Source organism: Coregonus clupeaformis, chromosome 35 (assembly GCF_020615455.1).
Source record: "Coregonus clupeaformis isolate EN_2021a chromosome 35, ASM2061545v1, whole genome shotgun sequence".
NCBI lineage: Eukaryota > Metazoa > Chordata > Actinopteri > Salmoniformes > Salmonidae > Coregonus > Coregonus clupeaformis.
Window position 1 is genome coordinate 36,008,904 of NC_059226.1, and position 19,196 is coordinate 36,028,099.

The 19,196-nt window shown below is 45.2% G+C and overlaps 2 protein-coding genes and 1 non-coding gene across 3 annotated transcripts in view; 1 reads left to right on the plus strand and 2 right to left on the minus strand.

Annotated features, from left to right (window-relative positions):
- Positions 1-3,498, minus strand: part of LOC121551658 (TBC1 domain family member 16-like) — a 29,748-nt gene extending 26,250 nt beyond the window's left edge. The window contains exon 1 of the mRNA XM_041864366.2: positions 3,303-3,498. The gene's annotated coding sequence lies outside the window, so the exon portion shown is untranslated. The remainder of the gene's footprint in view (positions 1-3,302) is intronic.
- A 1,165-nt stretch (positions 3,499-4,663) lies between these two features.
- Positions 4,664-18,894, minus strand: LOC121551657 (lysosomal alpha-glucosidase). Its single transcript, XM_041864365.2, is given in 21 exon segments — positions 4,664-5,048; positions 6,776-6,928; positions 9,450-9,614; positions 9,976-10,074; positions 10,762-10,903; positions 11,103-11,251; positions 11,444-11,595; positions 12,010-12,143; positions 12,390-12,448; positions 12,450-12,508; positions 12,619-12,703; positions 12,849-12,962; positions 13,249-13,359; positions 13,618-13,749; positions 13,989-14,107; positions 14,467-14,586; positions 14,881-14,977; positions 15,090-15,255; positions 17,230-17,381; positions 17,635-18,334; positions 18,629-18,894. Coding segments are annotated over 20 exon segments (2,889 nt in total). The 5' UTR covers positions 18,250-18,334; positions 18,629-18,894; the 3' UTR covers positions 4,664-4,982.
- trnae-uuc lies at positions 15,961-16,041 on the plus strand. Its single transcript has one exon. It is a non-coding gene; the product is annotated as a tRNA-Glu (tRNA).
- Positions 18,895-19,196: the final 302 nt, after the last annotated feature.

Here is a 19,196-nt window from a genome sequence, read left to right on the forward strand (position 1 = left end):
CTACACACACCTGGTCACTCATTCCATGTGAAATCCTAGCCTGTTATTAGGAGCTAACAGATGTCAGCATCCATGGCTATACTCAACATGTCACACAACTGTGCACTATGACTGGTCTCATGTGCCAGACTCATAGCTTTCACAGCGGCTGATGAAAGAGACTACACTATGACTGGTCTCATGTGCCAGACTCATAGCTTTCACAGTGGCTGATGAAAGAGACTACACTATGACTGGTCTCACGTGCCAGACTCATAGCTTTCACAGCGGCTGATGAAAGAGACTACACTATGACTAAACAAAATCAGTTTGCTGTTCACTCCAGTCAACCTTTCTCCTATGACTGGAATTGGCCACTATTTTGCTACTGGCATATCAGTGTTACTCCATACTGGGTAAGTTGCTCTGTGAGACCCTATGATAATGTAGCCTAGTTCCCTATCACTACATGGACATGGTCTATGGACAAGCTGACCTCTAACACATTCCCAGTGCCCCACTACTCCTGAATGTGTGGAATGTTCCATCCTTTTCCTCTTCCTCAGAACCCTGAGTCATGGCCTGTGACCCAAATGGCACCCTATCCCCTATATGGTGCACTACTTTTGTCCAGAGCCCTATGGACCTAGGTCAAAAGTAGTGCGCTACATAGAGAATACAGTGCCATTTGGGAGGTAGCCATGTTTACTTCCTCTGAATAACTCTATGCCCCACAACTTCCTGTTATCAGGGCTCCGGGGTGACGTTTCCCCTTGGTAAAGATCTAGGATCAGATTCCACTCTCCCAATCCTAACCTTAACCATTTGTGGGGGAAATGCAAAACTGACCCAAGATCAGCATCTAGGGGTAACTTCACCCTTCTGCCTTATTAGGACTCGGACAGGAAGTCTTCTACCCCGGAATCCGGGCAAGGCCATGGAGTATGTACTGTAGCCTGGTCCCAGATATGTGTGTGCCGCCTTGCCAACTGCTGTGGTCTTTGGACTGACATTGATCATAGGAGTTGGCAGGACAGCACAAACAGACCGGGTACCAGGCTAGGGAGAGTGAGTGAGGTTCCTAGGAACGATCCTGATGTATAGACAGAGGGAGTTACCCATTGTTGCAAGGAATTTCCACAGAGGAAGACAATCAAAGGTATTGTATTCCGGAGCCATCGGTTTATTTTCTCTACTGAAGATATGGTTAATGAAAATATGGCAACAGAAAACCTCATGAAGAACGTTGTACTACACATTTATGCAACAAACGTATTTATTTGGCCTGGTAACACTTTACAATGATTAAGTCGCTCTCTTAGGCTACCTGTCTAAGAACACTGCATTTCCACACTACACTTCAGTATTACAACCATCCTAAAACCACTCTGGCCATAGCGCTGAGCTGCTCACATGGACATTTGCATGGTAACTGCTTACAGAACAAAGCCAATCCATTGAATCGACTTGCAAATGAGCAGTAGTAAACCAGGCTGAACTCACTATACCAGGTGTTCAGTGTCAACCATACCCCCCTGGACCTTCCATACCTCAACAGATTAAAGCTACATTTCATAGTCCATGTTTCTGCTTCTGGTCGCCCCAGACAACAGCTATCCCTAACCAGTTGATAGACAGTGACGATCTGCACCAAAACAGGGAAGTTAGAGGTTATTTGGTGGTAAAACAACAGTTATAACCAGATCTCTGTGTGTGTCCATAGCCTGAGGTTATTCTGGTCAGTATGATCGCAGCAGGGTGAGAAGAGGTCAGAGTGTGATATGATTCCATATTCAGCATGTGACTAAGCAGGGAGCCTGACTGATATAGCACAATGCTCTCTCTCTCTCTCCCATCCACCCACCCTCTCTCTCCTTCTTCCATGCTGTCATCACCTCAGTGTGTGTGTTCACACATTGCCTTGTCTCCTCCACTATAGCCTCTGTCACCTCACACTGGTCCTACTGTAGCATTCCAACAATGGAGACAGCTTTCCAGAGAACCTGTTACTCTCCTGTGAGTGTGAAGTCTGCATTCTGTCATTATTTTTTCTGTAGCTATTCATCTCATTGAGTATTTGTCTCCTTCTGCCTTGCTGTATGTAGTTGTTATATTCAGAAAAACTTCAAACAAAACAGTCCTAAGGATTTTCTGAGATAAAATGAAGATGTTCTGTTTCTGAGACTACTAAACCTTCCTCAATGAGAATACAGAGTGAGTGTATCACTACAGTAGCCCACTGTGTCCTGCCAGCCACAATGACTATAAAGGCAGAGGGTTCCAGTGCCTCAGATCAGTTGGTTCAAGTTCATGTCCGGGCCACTGTAATAAACGTGTCAGGCTGCTGACGTTTGAATAGAGGAGGCTTCCATAATTAACTGCCTCTCCTGTTCATCTGGATTGTGACAACAAACCACTGCCTTGGGGGCAGCTAAAAGGGACTTTAAATAACCAGACTCTCTCAGTGTGTTGCAATCCCTCATGCAGACTAACTTCCATGAGCAAAGAGCCAATAGGCTTTGTATCAGACACAGACAGAGCAATAAGTATTCTGTATACATTATGCCTAGTAAAGTAGAGCTCGAATGGAAGTAGCCTAGGTAAGAAATATCGAACGGGAGCTAAAAATTGTTGGCTTAGCCCACCTTCCCAAATCACATTCACAAGGCATATGCCTATAATTTGACCCTGTTATAGCTTTAAACAGGTGGATATGAACTCAATGAGATAGCCATGTGGAAATCATTAGTAAATGCTCTCTCTATGCCAATGAATATAGCTGTAGGCTATCAATAGCCTACGCGATACAGTAACAGAGGAGTATCCTCAAGAGTGGCGTAACGCCCGTGATGACGAGGCTACATCAACTATTGACACATTGTATCAATGACAGGCAACATCAATTTGACAGGAGAGAGGATGGAACAGCGGGATTCTCGCTGCCGCAACATTATTTTTCACGGGCCCGGTCCTTCTTCCCCTGCCTCTCCGACATTGCTATCGGTTTGGCCGGGCAGGGATTTTATCTGTAGTTAAGCCTACCTTCACGAATAAATATTTTAGTTTAGCTGGCTGGCCTATGTCCTCAAATTGCTCCCCATCACATTCAGCGCACATCCCGACCAACCCCGCATAGTTCGGCAAAGGAATAGCCTAGCCTAGGAAATACCGGGTTCTTGTAGGCTAGAAACACCATAACCTTATCCATAATAAACGAGGTCATTTTATTCCTTTTCGGTAATCGGTGAACACCTGTGCGAGCAGGGGAATTAATAAATAAATGCACACTCAAAAACACAGGAGATGCAGTCTTGCTTTCTCACCCTCTGTCCCACCCGAGACTACTGTCTTTGCCGCTTATCCATTCCGAAGCGAAGCGGTGTTTATGGTGGTTGTATCAGAGTAGTTTGAGGTCACGTCTTCGGTATTTTGTTACGCGGAGTGCGTGTTTGTATCCGTGCGGTCTTTCTCTACCGCACGCCGAGCTGCTATCTTTCTCTAACCCAACCCCCAAATTCCTCTGCTTCCGGGATGGCAGACTGGATAAAGGCTGCTTCTGTGAAAGCACGGGCCAGTCAACTATTAGGATCACATTACATTTGGAAGTATTTTTGTTTTATTAGCAAAAGCAAATTATCCTCATCAACACATCAAAATGAGACATCTATGTAAGGCTAACCTTTTATCATAGTATGACGTTTTAGAGGTCAATGCCGAAAGCTTCACTGCAGTTGGCTGATCCCGAACTCACATGAGCATCATCAGGACCAGTGAAGCTGGAGTCGGAGCATCATGACGCGGATATCAGATGTCCCGCTGGAACTCTTATATATGGCAGGTTAAACCACTAGCAGCAAGGATAATGAGCAATCATTTAAACAATAAACAGCACATCTCAAAATGACTATTTCAAGACAAGGTATTTCGACCCCAATATTTTAAACAATAATTGATAACATAAGATAACATAACCCTACTACAGGTATGATATTTTGTGCAATTCATAATTGTTTACAATATGCAATTGTACACTTGTATTGAGCTTAACTGCACTGAGTTATAAGGCAGATGTTCACCAGACTATGAAGAAAGAGATAACTGACTGCACATTCAAACAGTGGTGACAGCTCACTAATAAGAAAACATGAGAAACAATGCTTAGCTTAGGAGAAACAAACCCAGAGCTATCTATTGCCTTTAATGGTAACAATATGGCAATATCACTAGAAGTAATTTGATAAGACTTAACACAGATCCTACCATCATACTGGAAGTGTACAGAATCTGCATATTCTGATCAATTTAAGATGTTAATTAATAAAAACATTTGTGTAGAGCCACTGCTAACTGTTCTATTCAGGACAATCAATCAAACGTTATTTATAGAGAACATTTCTTACAGGGGATGCATTTCAAAAGTGCTTAACAAATAAAATAATAAAAGGTTAGAAAGATTTACAATAAAACTTTTCTCAGAGAGACAAATTAAAATAGTAAAACAATAATACATTTCAGCCCAGTGTTCTAGAATGACCCCAATTCTCAATCTCACACCACTGTCTCAGCATCTCACCTGAGACAATGTCATGTAATCACTCATCTGCAACAACGAGGAAATGGAGAAATATCTGATTGAGCGTTTGAAAAGTTTATCATCGCCAATAACCCACACAGTTCACACTGGTACTTTTCACAGATTTTATTAAAAATACAGTTGAATATAAAAGCAATAAAAACCATGATTTCCAAAAATACTTCAGTGTAGTCCGTCCATTCATAAAACCCAGAAGTCTATTAGCGCAATTGCTTACCCAGGGTAGCAGTGATGAAGGGGAAACTTTCAGGGTAGCAGTGATGAAGGGGCAACTTTGGGTGGAGGTTCTTGTCAGAGATTTGCTAGGTCAGGAGTGCCAGAACAACCTGAGAGGCTGTCTACTGGGTCACAGAGTCCACTGAGTCATTATGAGGTTCACTGAGTCACACGGTTCATAAGGCTCACTGGGTCATGAGGTCCACTGGACTTCAAACACCTCTGACATGGGCAGGGCCAGGCTGGTCACTGTCAGAACCTACAGACAAACAGGATTATAAACAATATACACTGCTCAAAAAAATAAAGGGAACACTTAAACAACACAATGTAACTCCAAGTCCATCACACTTCTGTGAAATCAAACTGTCCACTTAGGAAGCAACACTGATTGACAATACATTTCACATGTTGTTGTGCAAATGGAATAGACAACAGGTGGAAATTATAGGCAATTAGCAAGACACCCCCAATAAAGAAGTGGTTCTGCAGGTGGTGACCACAGACCACTTCTCAGTTCCTATGCTTCCTGGCTGATGTTTTGGTCACTTTTGAATGCTGGCGGTGCTTTCACTCTAGTGGTAGCATGAGACGGAGTCTACAACCCACACAAGTGGCTCAGGTAGTGCAGCTCATCCAGGATGGCACATCAATGCGAGCTGTGGCAAGAAGGTTTGCTGTGTCTGTCAGCGTAGTGTCCAGAGCATGGAGGCGCTACCAGGAGACAGGCCAGTACATCAGGAGACGTGGAGGAGGCCGTAGGGAGGGCAACAACCCAGCAGCAGGACCGCTACCTCCGCCTTTGTGCAAGGAGGAGCAGGAGGAGCACTGCCAGAGCCCTGCAAAATGACCTCCAGCAGGCCACAAATGTGCATGTGTCTGCTCAAACGGTCAGAAACAGACTCCATGAGGGTGGTATGAGGGCCCGACGTCCACAGGTGGGGGTTGTGCTTACAGCCCAACACCGTGCAGGACGTTTGGCATTTGCCAGAGAACACCAAGATTGGCAAATTCGCCACTGGTGCCCTGTGCTCTTCACAGATGAAAGCAGGTTCACACTGAGCACATGTGACAGACGTGACAGAGTCTGGAGACGCCGTGGAGAACGTTCTGCTGCCTGCAACATCCTCCAGCATGACCGGTTTGGCGGTGGGTCAGTCATGGTGTGGGGTGGCATTTCTTTGGGGGGCCGCACAGCCCTCCATGTGCTCGCCAGAGGTAGCCTGACTGCCATTAGGTACCGAGATGAGATCCTCAGACCCTTGTGAGACCATATGCTGGTGCGGTTGGCCCTGGGTTCCTCCTAATGCAAGACAATGCTAGACCTCATGTGGCTGGAGTGTGTCAGCAGTTCCTGCAAGAGGAAGGCATTGATGCTATGGACTGGCCCGCCCGTTCCCCAGACCTGAATCCAATTGAGCACATCTGGGACATCATGTCTCGCTCCATCCACCAACGCCACGTTGCACCACAGACTGTCCAGGAGTTGGCAGATGCTTTAGTCCAGGTCTGGGAGGAGATCCCTCAGGAGACTATCCGCCACCTCATCAGGAGCATGCCCAGGCGTTGTAGGGGGGTCATACAGGCACGTGGAGGCCACACACACTACTGAGCCTCATTTTGACTTGTTTTAAGGACATTACATCAAAGTTGGATCAGCCTGTAGTGTGGTTTTCCACTTTAATTTTGAGGGTGACTCCAAATCCAGAGCTCCATGGGTTGGATACATTTGATTTCCATTGATAATTTGTGTGATTTTGTTGTCAGCACATTCAACTATGTAAAGAAAAAAGTATTTAATAAGATTATTTCATTCATTCAGATCTAGGATGTGTTATTTTAGTGTTCCCTTTATTTTTTTGAGCAGTGTATATTATACTGTAGATTTGAATAGAATAAACAGGTAGGCAAGCAGAATTAGAATGTCCGTTCTACTATTTCTTAATTCTAAACTCTATAGAGGTAACTCAGCCAGCTACTGCTCACCTTGGTGTCAGTCCGATAAGAGAAATCCCTCACTTTCTTTCCGTTGGCCCATACATAGCGGGGTGGGGAGAGCATCCCGAACACCCGCACCCCTCCCAGCACCAGCCCGTCCAGGGCCCCGTTCTGATGCAGGGGGTCACTCACCACCTGGGACTGGATCAAATGAAAAACCGTATTGATCCCTACTGGCAAACACACACATGTACAGTTCATTCAGAAAGTATACAGACCCCTTGACTTTTTCCACATTTTGTAACATTACAGCCTTATTCTAAAATTGATTATTGTTTTTTTTCCTCCTCATCAATCTACACACAATACCCCTTAACGACAAAGCAAAAAAAGTTTTCTTGAAACTTTTCCAAATGTATAAAAAAAAACGGAAATATCACATTTACATAAGTTTTCAGACCCCTTTACTCAGTAATTTGTTGAAGCACCTTTGGCCGCGATTACAGCCTCGAGTCTTCTTGGGTATGACACTACAAGCTTGACACACCTGTATTTGGGGAGATTCTCCCATTTGTCTCTGCAGATCCTCTCAAGCTCTGTCAGGTTGGATGGGGAGCGTTGCTGCACAGCTATTTTCAGGTCTCTCCAGAGATGTTTGATTGGGTTCAAGCCCAGGCTCTGGCTGGGCCACTCAAGGACATTCAGAGACTTGTCCTGAAGCCACTCCTGCGTTGTCTTGGCTGTGTGCTTAGGGTCGTTATCCTGTTGGAAGGTGAACCTTCGCCCCAGTCTGAGGTCCTGAGTGCTCTGGAGCAGGTTTTCATCAAGGATCTCTCTGTACTTTGCTCCGTTCATCTTTCCCTTGATCCTGACTAGTCTCCCGGTCCCTGCCGCTGAAAAACATCCCCACAGCATGATTCTGCCACCACCATGCTTCACCGTAGGGATGGTGCCAGGTTTCCTCCAGACGTGACGCTTGGCATTCAGGCCAAAGAGTTCAATCTTGGTTTCATCAGACCAGAGAATCTTGTTTCTCATAGTCAGAGTCTTTAGGTGCCTTTTGGAAAACTCCAAGCAGGCTGTCATGTGCCATTTTCTGAGGAGTGGCTTCCGTCTGGCCACTCTACCATAAAGGCCTGATAGGTGGAGTGCTGCAGAGATGGTCGTCCTTCTGGAAGGTTCTCCAATCGCCACAGAGGAACTCTAGAGCTCTGGCAGAGTGACCATCGGGTTCTTGGTCACCTCCCTGACCAAGGCCCTTCTCCCCCGATTGCTCAGTTTGGCCGGGTGGCCAGCTCTAGGAAGAGTCTTGGTGGTTCCAAACTTCTTCAATTTAAGAATGATGGAGGCCACTGTATTCTTGGGGACCTTAAATGCTGCAGAAATTTTTTGGTACCCTTCCCCAGATCTGTGCCTCGACACAATCCTGTCTTGGAGCTCTACGAACAATACCTGCGACCTCATGGCTTGGTTTTTGCTCTGACATGCACTGTCAACTGTGGGACCTTATATAGACAGGTGTGTGCCTTTCCAAATCATGTCCAATCAATTCAATTTACCACAGGTGGACTCCAATTAAGTTGTAGAAACATCTCAAGGATGATCAATGGAAACAGGACGCACCTGAGCTCAATTTCGAGTCTCATAGCAAAGGGTCTGAATACTTATGTAAATAAGGTATTTCTGTTTTTTATTTTTAATAAATTAGCAGAAATATCTAAAAACCTGTTTTCGCTTCGTCATTATGGGTTATTGTGTGTAGATTGCTGCAGATGTTTTTTTATTTCATCCATTTTAGAATAAGGTTGTAACGTAACAAAATGTGGAAAAGGTCAAGGGGTTTGAATACTTTCCGAAGGCACTGTATAGTACCAGTATACATTAGACATTAAAAGTTAGGCCTACTGTTCACAGGATGACAGGGGAAGAGTACATCTTCAATCTTTGATTGGATTGGATCTGGATATAAATCTTGCAAGCATTGCTAGAAACATACTGTACTGCAGAAACATCCAAATCACCCTAGATAATTCCCTGATCTCCATTTAGGGCCCTACATTTTTCCTACCCAGATGGACCGAGAGAATGAAAAACAGCTTCTATCTCAAGGCCATCAGACTGTTAAATAGCCATCACTAGCACATTAGAGGCTGCTGCTGCCTATTGAAATCACTGGCCACTTTAAGAAGTGGAACACTAGTCACTTTAATAATGTTTACATATCTTGCACTACTCATCTCATATGTATATACTGCATTCTATTCTATAATATTCTACTGTATCTTAGTCCATGCCGCTCTGTCATTGCTTGTCCATATATGTATATTTTCTTAAATTCCATTCCTTACTAGTTTTGTGTGTATTAGGTATATGTTGTCAAATTGTTAGATATTACTTGTTAGATATTACTGCACTGTCGGAGCTAGAAGCACAAGCATTTCGCTACACCCGCTATAACATCTGCTAAACACGTGTATGTGACAAATACAATTTGATTTGATGTCATGAAGTACCTTGAAGTAGGACACACAAAAGGTGTGATGGGTCCGCACTCAAAAAGATGTCGCATAAAGCTTACTTAATTTTTTTTTTTTTTTTTTCTTCTTTTCACTACATCAGGGATAGCCTTGAAGTGGGCTATAACTAGGGCCCCAAGTTTTCCTTGGTCAGGTTGTGTGATCAGGAAAAACTCAGGACCCTATGCGACCTCTACATCTCCTACCTGTCCTGCGATGAAGATAACATAGGAGTAGTCTCCTCTCTGGAAGGTGTCCAGACTGTCCCCATCATCCCAGAACAGGTCACCCCAGGCCCAACCCCCAGCAGACAGCGCCACCGTCAGGAGGAAAGGGTTACTGCGAGAAGCTGAGGTGGTCAGGGCTGGCTCCTGTATCTCAGTTAGAAGGTATTTTGAGGGTATTTTCCATTGAAATATATAATATAATTACTGATTAAGACAGGCAACAGGCTTTACACAGAAAACTGACACAAGCTCCAAAAGATCATAGTCAGATTAGTACGCAGAGAGTATTTCATTTTAGGTTTTATCACACAGTTTCAGAAAGGAATTCTGTGTCTCTTGTTCTATGACAAATAACTTTAATTGATTTCATGATATGAGAGTTTGGCAGCTCATTCATCTCCTCCACCATCAGTGTGTAACACCCACAGTATGGGCCTAAGATGAAGCTTTGTCACACAATGAAACAACAGCCAACCAAACTCTATTGTGTACAGAGGACACACACCTGCTGTGGGATGATGTGTCCCTCTCTCACATGGACGTTGATGGTGTCCAGAGGGGCTGGGAGGAGCAGGTACTGACCCTTACTGTAGAACGGCTGGCCCTAGGGAGGGAGGGATGAAAGGAGAGAGAGAAAGAGAGAGAGAGAGAGAGAGAGAGAGAGAGAGAGAGAGAGATGCCCATTGGAATATGGTTATAGTAGACACAGTACAACAGTATTACACATCTTTGCCTGGTCCTAAAGTAAGCCTACAAGACTGTAAGAAAGGCTCACACATATTTTTTTATCGGTTTATGTCTGTTAGCGACAGAAAAGATGGGCTAGGTCTCCTAGGAATCCCTTTAAGCAGTTGTGAACTAATAGCAGTGACAGTATGAAAGGCCTATACAAATACACTGAGTGTACAAAACATTAGGAACACCTGCTCTTTCCATGCCATAGACTTAAATATTTAAGTGCCTTTGAACGGGGTATGGTAGTAGGTTCCAGGCGCACCAGTTTGTGTCAAGAACTGCAACGCTGCTGGGCTTTCAACAGTTTCCCGTGTGTATCAAGAATGGTCCACCACCCAAAGGACATCCAGCCAACTTGATATAACTGTGGGAAGCATTGGAGTCAACATGGGCAAGCATCCCTGTGGAACGCTTTTGACACCTTGTAGAGTCCATGCCCCGACGAATTGAGGCTGTTCTGAGGGCAAAAGGGTGAAGTGCAACTCAATATTAGGAAGTTGTTCATAATGTTTTGTACACTTAGTGTATAACTGTATTGAATGGAGGAGCTGTTTACATTGTGCAGACTGTACCAAGTCCCCGGGGGGAGGTAGGCAGCCAGCTCCACTGACCCCTGCTCTAACACCGGGCTGACGAGCAGAGAACTTCCCCACAGGAACTGTCTGTCTATGGTCTGGCAGTTAGGGTCCGAGGGGAACCTGGGAGAGATGGACAGAGAGGGAGGGAGGGGCAGAAAACAGTTTCAACATAGTAAATAAGAGTGTAAATAAGAGTGTTACAATAGTGTCCAAATATTGAAGAGAGAGAGAGAGAGAGAGAGAGAGAGAGAGGAGAAGGGAAGATTGGAGTGGACAATGGCAATTGAGAGGAGAAGAGAGGAGGAGTAGAGGGACGTACTGGAGGAAGAGAGGCATGGCCACAGTGTCTGCGGAGGTGTGTGCGTGGTAGAAGAGTGTGTAGAGGAACGGCAGGAGAGAGTAACGCAACGTCACCGCGCTACGCATAGCCGCCTGGGCCTCCTGCCCAAACACATAGGGCTCCTGGGGCTACACACACACAGAGCTAGAGATACCTCCATTCATAATACATGAGACCCATGGACTGTTACATAGAGACAGTGAAAAGACATTAGCAGTTCAGGAAAACATTTTGGTAAATTCCTATCCAACTAAGTTAACTGTATAGACCATACAACCTGGCTTGCGTGCACCCACCCACACAACGATAGCACAACTCACAGCGTTGGGCTTGTCGTTGTGGTTCCTCATGAAGGGGTAGAAGGCTCCAAGCTGGGTCCAGCGTACACACAGCTCCTCTGTGGTGTCCCCCCCGAACCCACACACATCCGCCCCCGCCAGGGGCACCCCGAACAGGCCAAACAGCAGCACGGCTGGGGGGTGGAGGGACGGACGGATATTGGCCATATTCATTCACTTTATTCATTATTTAACTTTGATGTCAGGCAGACAGAGGCATCTCTCTGTACTTGCTAGCTACATCCAGTGAAATAAAAAGTAGGAGGTTCCATTACAAGTCTGAGAGAGAGAGAGACTATTCAAACCCCTCATTCAAGTCCATAGTTAACTACCACTGAAAAGGCTCCAACTTTCAACTGAGGACAATAGAGGAGACAACAAACTGCTGAGTAAGAGCACACTGCAACGTGTACTGTCTGGATGGTGCATCGGTACCATTAGTCCTCTGATGGCTAAAACACACACTCAGGGCTTGTGAATGGCTTTGGGAATAGGAATGGGAATGGCTTGTAATGGAGATGGACATTTTGGGATGTATTTCCCCTCACCAGGGATGGAGTATCTGAGCTGCTCCCAGTCGCTCCTCACATCTCCCGTCCAGACTCCGGAGAAACGGCCGATGCCAGGGAAGGAGGAGCGGGACAGCACGAAGGGTCGCGACCCCCGGACCTTCACCAGGGCACTGAGAGGGTCAAAGGCCAAAGATGGGAGGTCATGTCATACAGTCTTAACCCAAGGTACAACATAGTTTCAACATTGATTCGACACTTCTGCTATAATTGATCTTCCAACTACAGTTACAAAGGCGGCAAATTTGTAATCTAGACAAGGTAAATTAAATCTGCTTCATTCAAACAACCAGAAGTAAATGTGACAACATAGTTTTAGGATAAGGTGTGACACTGATCCCTGTAGTGCTGTGTCTGACCTGTGGGTGGCGCTAGCCTCCGTCAGCCCATAGAGGTTATGCAGGTTGTAGTGAGTGGTACAGGTTCTGTTGAGCTGACATGCAGAGAGTACCAGTGTTCAGCTGTCCTCCAACCACCCCTGTATGTGTGTGTATGGAGACAGAATTCATGAAAATGTATGATTGAATTCACTAAATTCCTCAATTGATTTTATATTGACAGGAAACTATTCAGCTGCAGTACACTCACGTGGCACGTAGGGGGGGCTCTCCAAATCACTGTCAGGACACCCCTCCATAGAGCCCTGCACAAAACTGGCTGGTTCATTCATATCCTGAGAACAGAGCGACGAGAGAAAGAGTGTGTTGGTTGCTGAGTAGCATTGACACAGCCTGGATGATGCAAGCTTGTTAGTGCAAATATAGAATAGGGGATGATTTCAGCCCTCTACAAGACATTTCTATCTGCGACACACTCACGATCCACAGGCCATCCAGGGGGACTCTGGAGTGGAACTCCCGGATGCAGTCCTCCCACCAGCTCTGTGTCTCTGGGTTGGTGAAGTCAGGGAACGCTGTCGGACCAGGCCACAACTGGACACAGAGGAAGAAGATTGAGGAACCGAACATGCATATCTTTCCACACAACACACACGCCTGCATGCCACACACACACACACACACACACACACACACACACACCTTCAAGAGGAAGTTTTGTTTAGAGTAACCTTGCTTTTCAGCGGACACATTACTTGAATACACAATGAACATACACAATGTTTTCAAACCGATCAAAAATATGTTATTTCCCAAGTATATGTAGCCCAGTTTACACTGGGTCTCGAAATAGAGGAGAAATTAGAGTTTTAGGTCTGACCTTCCCTATGAGTGTCTGTCCTGTAGAGTTCCTGATGAAGACCCCTCTCCGCTGACCCTCATCAAAGGGTGGGTAAGTACCAGGGGGGCTGGTGCTGCTGATCCCAGGGTCCTGGGAAAATACAATTACAGTAATGCTTTTGCTCCCATCTTGTGGATTGAGAAGGAAAGGTTCCTTAACTGGCTCCCTTCTATCAGGGTTAGAAGTTTTAGATGTACCTTCCAATATTGCACTCATTCAACAATTTAATCACAATGCAGATTGTTATTTAGAATACAAAATTACATTGAAGTACTATTTCAATCTAATATTAGTTATTAGTGTGCCTATGTGTCCAAAATGTTATGAGGGTTGAGGCCTCTCTCTTACCAGGATGAGAATGTACCTCATGCCCTTCTGATGGAACTCCTTCACCATGTCTGGCAGGTCCACGAAGCGCTGGGGGTCAAAGGTGAACACCCGACGCTTGTCTGCGTAATCCAGGTCATTCCACTGCACGTCCTGACCAAGAACAAAAGCAGTTGAACTAAAGAATGCAGTGAATGTTCTCCAAGAATTGTGAACCCTCAGTGGTATGATAATACTGTACTTGAGAACGCAAACATCCAATTAGCATTAGCATGGAGAAAACCCATTGTAGCATGATAATGCTAACAATTCAATGTTAGCATTATCCAATAGCTGTCAACCCAAGTGATAATACTGTACTGCAATATAAGTGTTTCCTCCAGCATCTTTACCAAGGGAAAGTTGGCGTTGTGCATGCGTCGCACCACCTCTCGGGTTGCGTTGGTGGACCGGTATCCCCAGCGACACAGGTGGAACCCCAGTGACCAATAAGGAGGCATCATAGGGTACCCTGGGGGAAGACGACGGGGTAGACATTAGCTATGACGGAAGATTCACAAAAGGTTAGAGCAATATGGTGGATAACACCTATATGGTGGATGGTGCCTAACAGTGGAAAATGTTTTGCTTTCACCAGTCAAGTTCTTTCACATAAGTGAAAGGAGATGAAGGAAAGGAGATGAGGGAGCACGTTCAGACTACTAGGACACTAAGATACAGACAGACACTATCCTTTCCTTAGCTATTACCCAAAAGGAATTAGTTGTGACCCACCAGTGGCCCTTCCCACCATAGAAACACTGGGATAGGAGACAAGAAAAGGATATTCAGTGACAGGAAGTTACACCTAAAGGTCATACACAGCCATACCTATAACCTGGAGGTACTGTCTGACAACACTCTGAGGGTCAGGGCCCAGGAAGATGTACAGGTCCAGGATTCCTCCCACAGCCACCCAGGTCAGAGCAGGGCTAGGCTGCAGGACCACCTCTACAGAGAGAAGGAGAGGTCAAACTCGGCTCAATTATTTACACCTGTATCCTGATACAGTAGAAGTACTGTGCCATGTAAACACACAAAAAGACTGACTGCCGACATTCTGGGCAGAGCTGCTAAGTAGCATGTCCGACAGCCTTGGTGGTCTGCTCGAGGCTAAATACCCATTACATTGTCAGATCATCAAAAGAGGGATTACAAAATATACTAGCTCAAACCAAAGCTTTCCTATTAGAACAAAACATTTCTGCTTTAGGATATGGTACATGGAGCAACATGCTTTTTTACCCATGGCATTGCTGTTGAGCAGGAAGACCCCATGAGCCTTTCCATCCCCCTCCTGCACCATGTAGAACGGATGGGAGCCATACAGGTTGGCATCGCCCTGCATGGTGAATAAAGAAGACATCTGACTTACTTACCACTCCTGATCATGATTTAAAAAGGAAGCAAATGAATGATGATGATGAAGATGATGATAATGACGTCAGACTCACATGGGGCGCCATGTCCCTGTTCCAGAGGGTGAGGGAGGTCCAATTGAGGTCCAGGCTGAGGGGGGTGTAGTGTTCCCCCAGCCCAGACACCAGTGAGGAGGCCAGGGAGGTAGACAGCTGCAGGTACTGGTCAGCATACAGCAGCGGGGCCACTGTGGTGTTCACACTGACAGACAGAGGACAGCGGTGTCATGCTTATGACAGTTGTAAGTAGGGACAGGGAGATCTTACGTCATGCTTATGACTGCTATAAGTAGAAACACAGCAATATATTGTCATACTGCAAGCCAATTTACCCTTTGGGATCGATACAAAAAATCCTTATCTTATGTGTTAGGCCTATGACATGGTTACAACAGTTTTATGTCAGGTTTAGGAGATCTGATCAATGAACCAGTGCCAGACATACAGCCCCAGTCAACAGTTTGGACACACCTACTCATTCAAGGGTTTTTCTTTATTTTTACTATTTTCTACATTGTAGAATAATAGTGAAGACATCAACATTATGAAATAACACATACAGAATCATGTAATAACCAAAAAAGTGTTAAACAAATCAAAATATATTTTATATTTGAGATTCTTCAAAGTAGCCACCCTTTGCCTTGATGACAGCTTTGCACAATCTTGGCATTCTCTCAAACAGCTTCATGAGGTAGTCACCTGGAATGCATTTCAATTAACAGGTGTGCCTTCTTAAAAGTTAATTTGTGGAATTTCTTTCCTTCTTAATGTGATTGATCGCAGTGCTAGCTGTGCCACTAGAGATCCTGGTTCGAATCCAGGCTCTGTCGTAGCTCGCTGTGACCGGGAGACCCATGGGGCGGCGCACAATTGGCCCAGCGTCGTCCAGGGTAGGGGAGGGAATGGCCGGCAGGGATGTAGCTCAGTTGGTAGAGCATGGCGTTTTCAACGCCAGGGTTGTGGGTTCGATTCCCACGGGGGGCCAGTATGAAAAAAAAAAAAAAGAATGTATGCACTCACTAACTGTAAGTCGCTCTGGATAAGAGCGTCTGCTAAATGACTAAAATGTAAATGTAAATGATTGAGCCAATCAGTTGTGTTGTGACAAGGTAGGGGTGGTATACAGAAGATAGCCCTATTTGGTAAAAGACCAAGTCCATTTTATGTCAGGAACAGCTCAAATAAGCAAAGAGAAACGACAGTCCATCATTACTTTAAGACATGAAGGTCAGTCAATCCGGAAAATCTCTTCAAGTGCAGTCGCAAAAAACATCAAGCGCTATGATGAAACTGGCTCTCATGAGAACCACCACAGGAAAGGAAGACCCAGAGTTACCTCTGCTGCAGAGGATAAGTTCATTAGAGTTTCCAGCCTCAGAAATTGCAGCCCAAATAAATGCTTCACAGAGTTCAAGTAACAGACACATCTCAACATCAACTGTTCAGAGGAGACTGTGTGAATCAGGCCTTCATGGTCGAATTGCTGCAAAGAAACCACTACTAAAGGACACCAATAAGAAGAAGAGACTTGCTTGGGCCAAGAAACACGAGCAATGGACATTAGACCGGTAGAAATCTGTCCTTCGGTCTGATGAGTCCAAATTGTTTTATGTCAAGTTTAGGAGATCTAATCAATGAACCATCCCATCTGGTTTGCGCTTAGTGGGACTATCATTTGTTTTTCAACAGGACAATGACCCAAAACACACCTCCAGGCTGTGTAAGGGCTATTTGACCAAGGAGAGTGATGGAGTGCTGCATCAGATGACCTGGCCTCCACCCAATTTAGATGGTTTGGCTAGAGTTGGACAGCAGAGTGAAGGAAAAGCAGCCAACAAGTGCTCTGCATATGTGGGAACTCCTTCAAGACTGTTGGAAAGCATTCCTCATGAAGCTGGTTGAGAGAATGCCAAGTGTGCAAAGCTCTCATCAAGGCAAAGGGTGGCTACTTTGAGATTCTTCAAATATAAAATATATTTTGATTTGTTTATCACTTTTTTGGTTACTACATGATTCCATATGTGTTATTTCATAGTTTTGAGGTCTTCACTATTATTCTACAATTTAGAAAATAGTAAAAATAAAGAAAAACCCTTGAATGAGTAGGTGTGTAAAACCTTTTGACTGGTACTGTATAAGCAGACATAAAGACCAACTGACAATGAATACTCACAGGACACGGCTGTTGGATTTCCGGCACACTATGAACCCAAAAGGGTCAGCTTGAAACTCAGTGACATAGAGGTGGTCCTGGGTTTGAGCGTTACCTCTGGATGGGGAAGTGGATAGGGGAACTTCATATCGCTGGGACGATGGATCCTTCAACTGTAGGGAGAAGAAACGTGTTGTTATGACTCTTACACAATAATATAGTCTGAGGAGAATGACTTCTCGCTGATGAGTGATTGGTTATAGTAAAATTTATTAAAAAGTAATGAGATAAAACATGTAGCAAATACTGTATGCCCTTTTTAGAGGCAACACGTTTAAAAGCAATGTTATAGACAAAGACAATGGAAACCAAACCCTTTATCTCGGCAGGAAATATACGAGTGGTTATACATCCACAAAGACGAACCGTGAGGTGCAGTCGGCCTTCTGTCTCATCCAGGACCTCCAACTGGAGTATAGAGATATCCCGGGGCAGGTAGGAGGGAGTGGGCCTCGTGAGGGTGGCAGCCTGGCCCCTGGAAGTGGGGGTGAGGGGCCCCATCCTGTACCCGCTGTATGACGGGGGGTAGAAGCACCACGGGGGTCCTCCAGAGAGGCCTTGTGGTAGGGGAGCATAGCAGCACCCTCTCCCCTGACACTCTGTCTGGCTCAGAACTCGGTCCCGGGCACAGTCAAAGCGGCTCTCATGGGCTACCCTCCTACACTCAGCCTCTCTGGGACCACTGGAGCTGGCTGGGTGGGGGACTTCCCCCAGCAATCTGTGACTGGGGGCAAGATGGGAGCTAACCCTCTGGAGGTTCACTATATCCTCCCTCTCACTGGCCTGTCTTGTTGCTGGATCCTCCTCTAAACCATGTCTTACTGATAGGTGTATTGGTGTCTCATCTGGTTGTTTTTTGCTAGTTAACTTTATCAGTGAGACCTTTTGGTCAGACAGGTAGCTAAGGTGTAAACATGTTATCAAGGCCAGGGTGATCAGGGCAGAGAGAGACAGGGCAGACAGACAACTAGACAAACCCATGTCCTGTGTCGAGTTGGGAAATCTGGGAGGTGGTGGGGCAAAACTGTCTCCAAATGCTGACGAGCCAGCATGTCAGTGTAGAAGTCTGAAAAATGAAAATGATATGAAACGGTAGCCTAAGATAATTGGCAACTATGGACACACTACAACAAATTGTGGACCTATCACTACCGATAGATGTTATATGTCAGCTGACAGGTGTACACAGTCTAACGTTACACACATAAACAAGACAAGGAGTGTGCAAGCTAACGTTAGCTAGAACAGACTGTAGCTAGAATTGTCTGCCTAGTGCATACATAGCTAAATGTTAGCAAGAGATATTAGAAAGCCGGTGAAAATTATGAGATTAAATGTACGCATTTTCCCCAGTACTTACTCTAGGGCAGGCCACATAAAATGCATTGAATGTCGCTTCGCTTGCCCACGCACGTGAAAAGTTGTTGTTGAACTGGACGGAGCGATTTCGACGGCATGTCGCTAGGGACAAACTGGGCGCTGCCTAGTATGCTACCGCACAGTTTACACTGGAGGTAGCCTATACTTCGATTATTTGAGTGCATTTATCTAATGCAAAAAGTATGGTGTTGTATGTTAACTAGTGAGCGGTACCCGGAGCGCCAAGTGTAGTTCCAAAAGGCTTCTTAACAGCTTCTACCCCCAAGCCATAAGACTCCTGAACGGCTTCTACCTCCAAGCCATAAGACTCCTGAACAGCTAATCATGGCTACCCGGACTATTTGCATTGCCCCCCCCCCCCTTTCGTGAAGCAGGCTCACATATTTCATATAGCTAGTACATCATAATGAATAAGTAGCTACAGTACAAACATCTTGTTATCACATCAGTCTATATAGACTCTAATAGAATAGCAGTGATCAGAAGGACCAGGGTAGACTCTAATAGACTAACAGTGATCATAAGGACCAGGCAGGGTAACCTAGTTA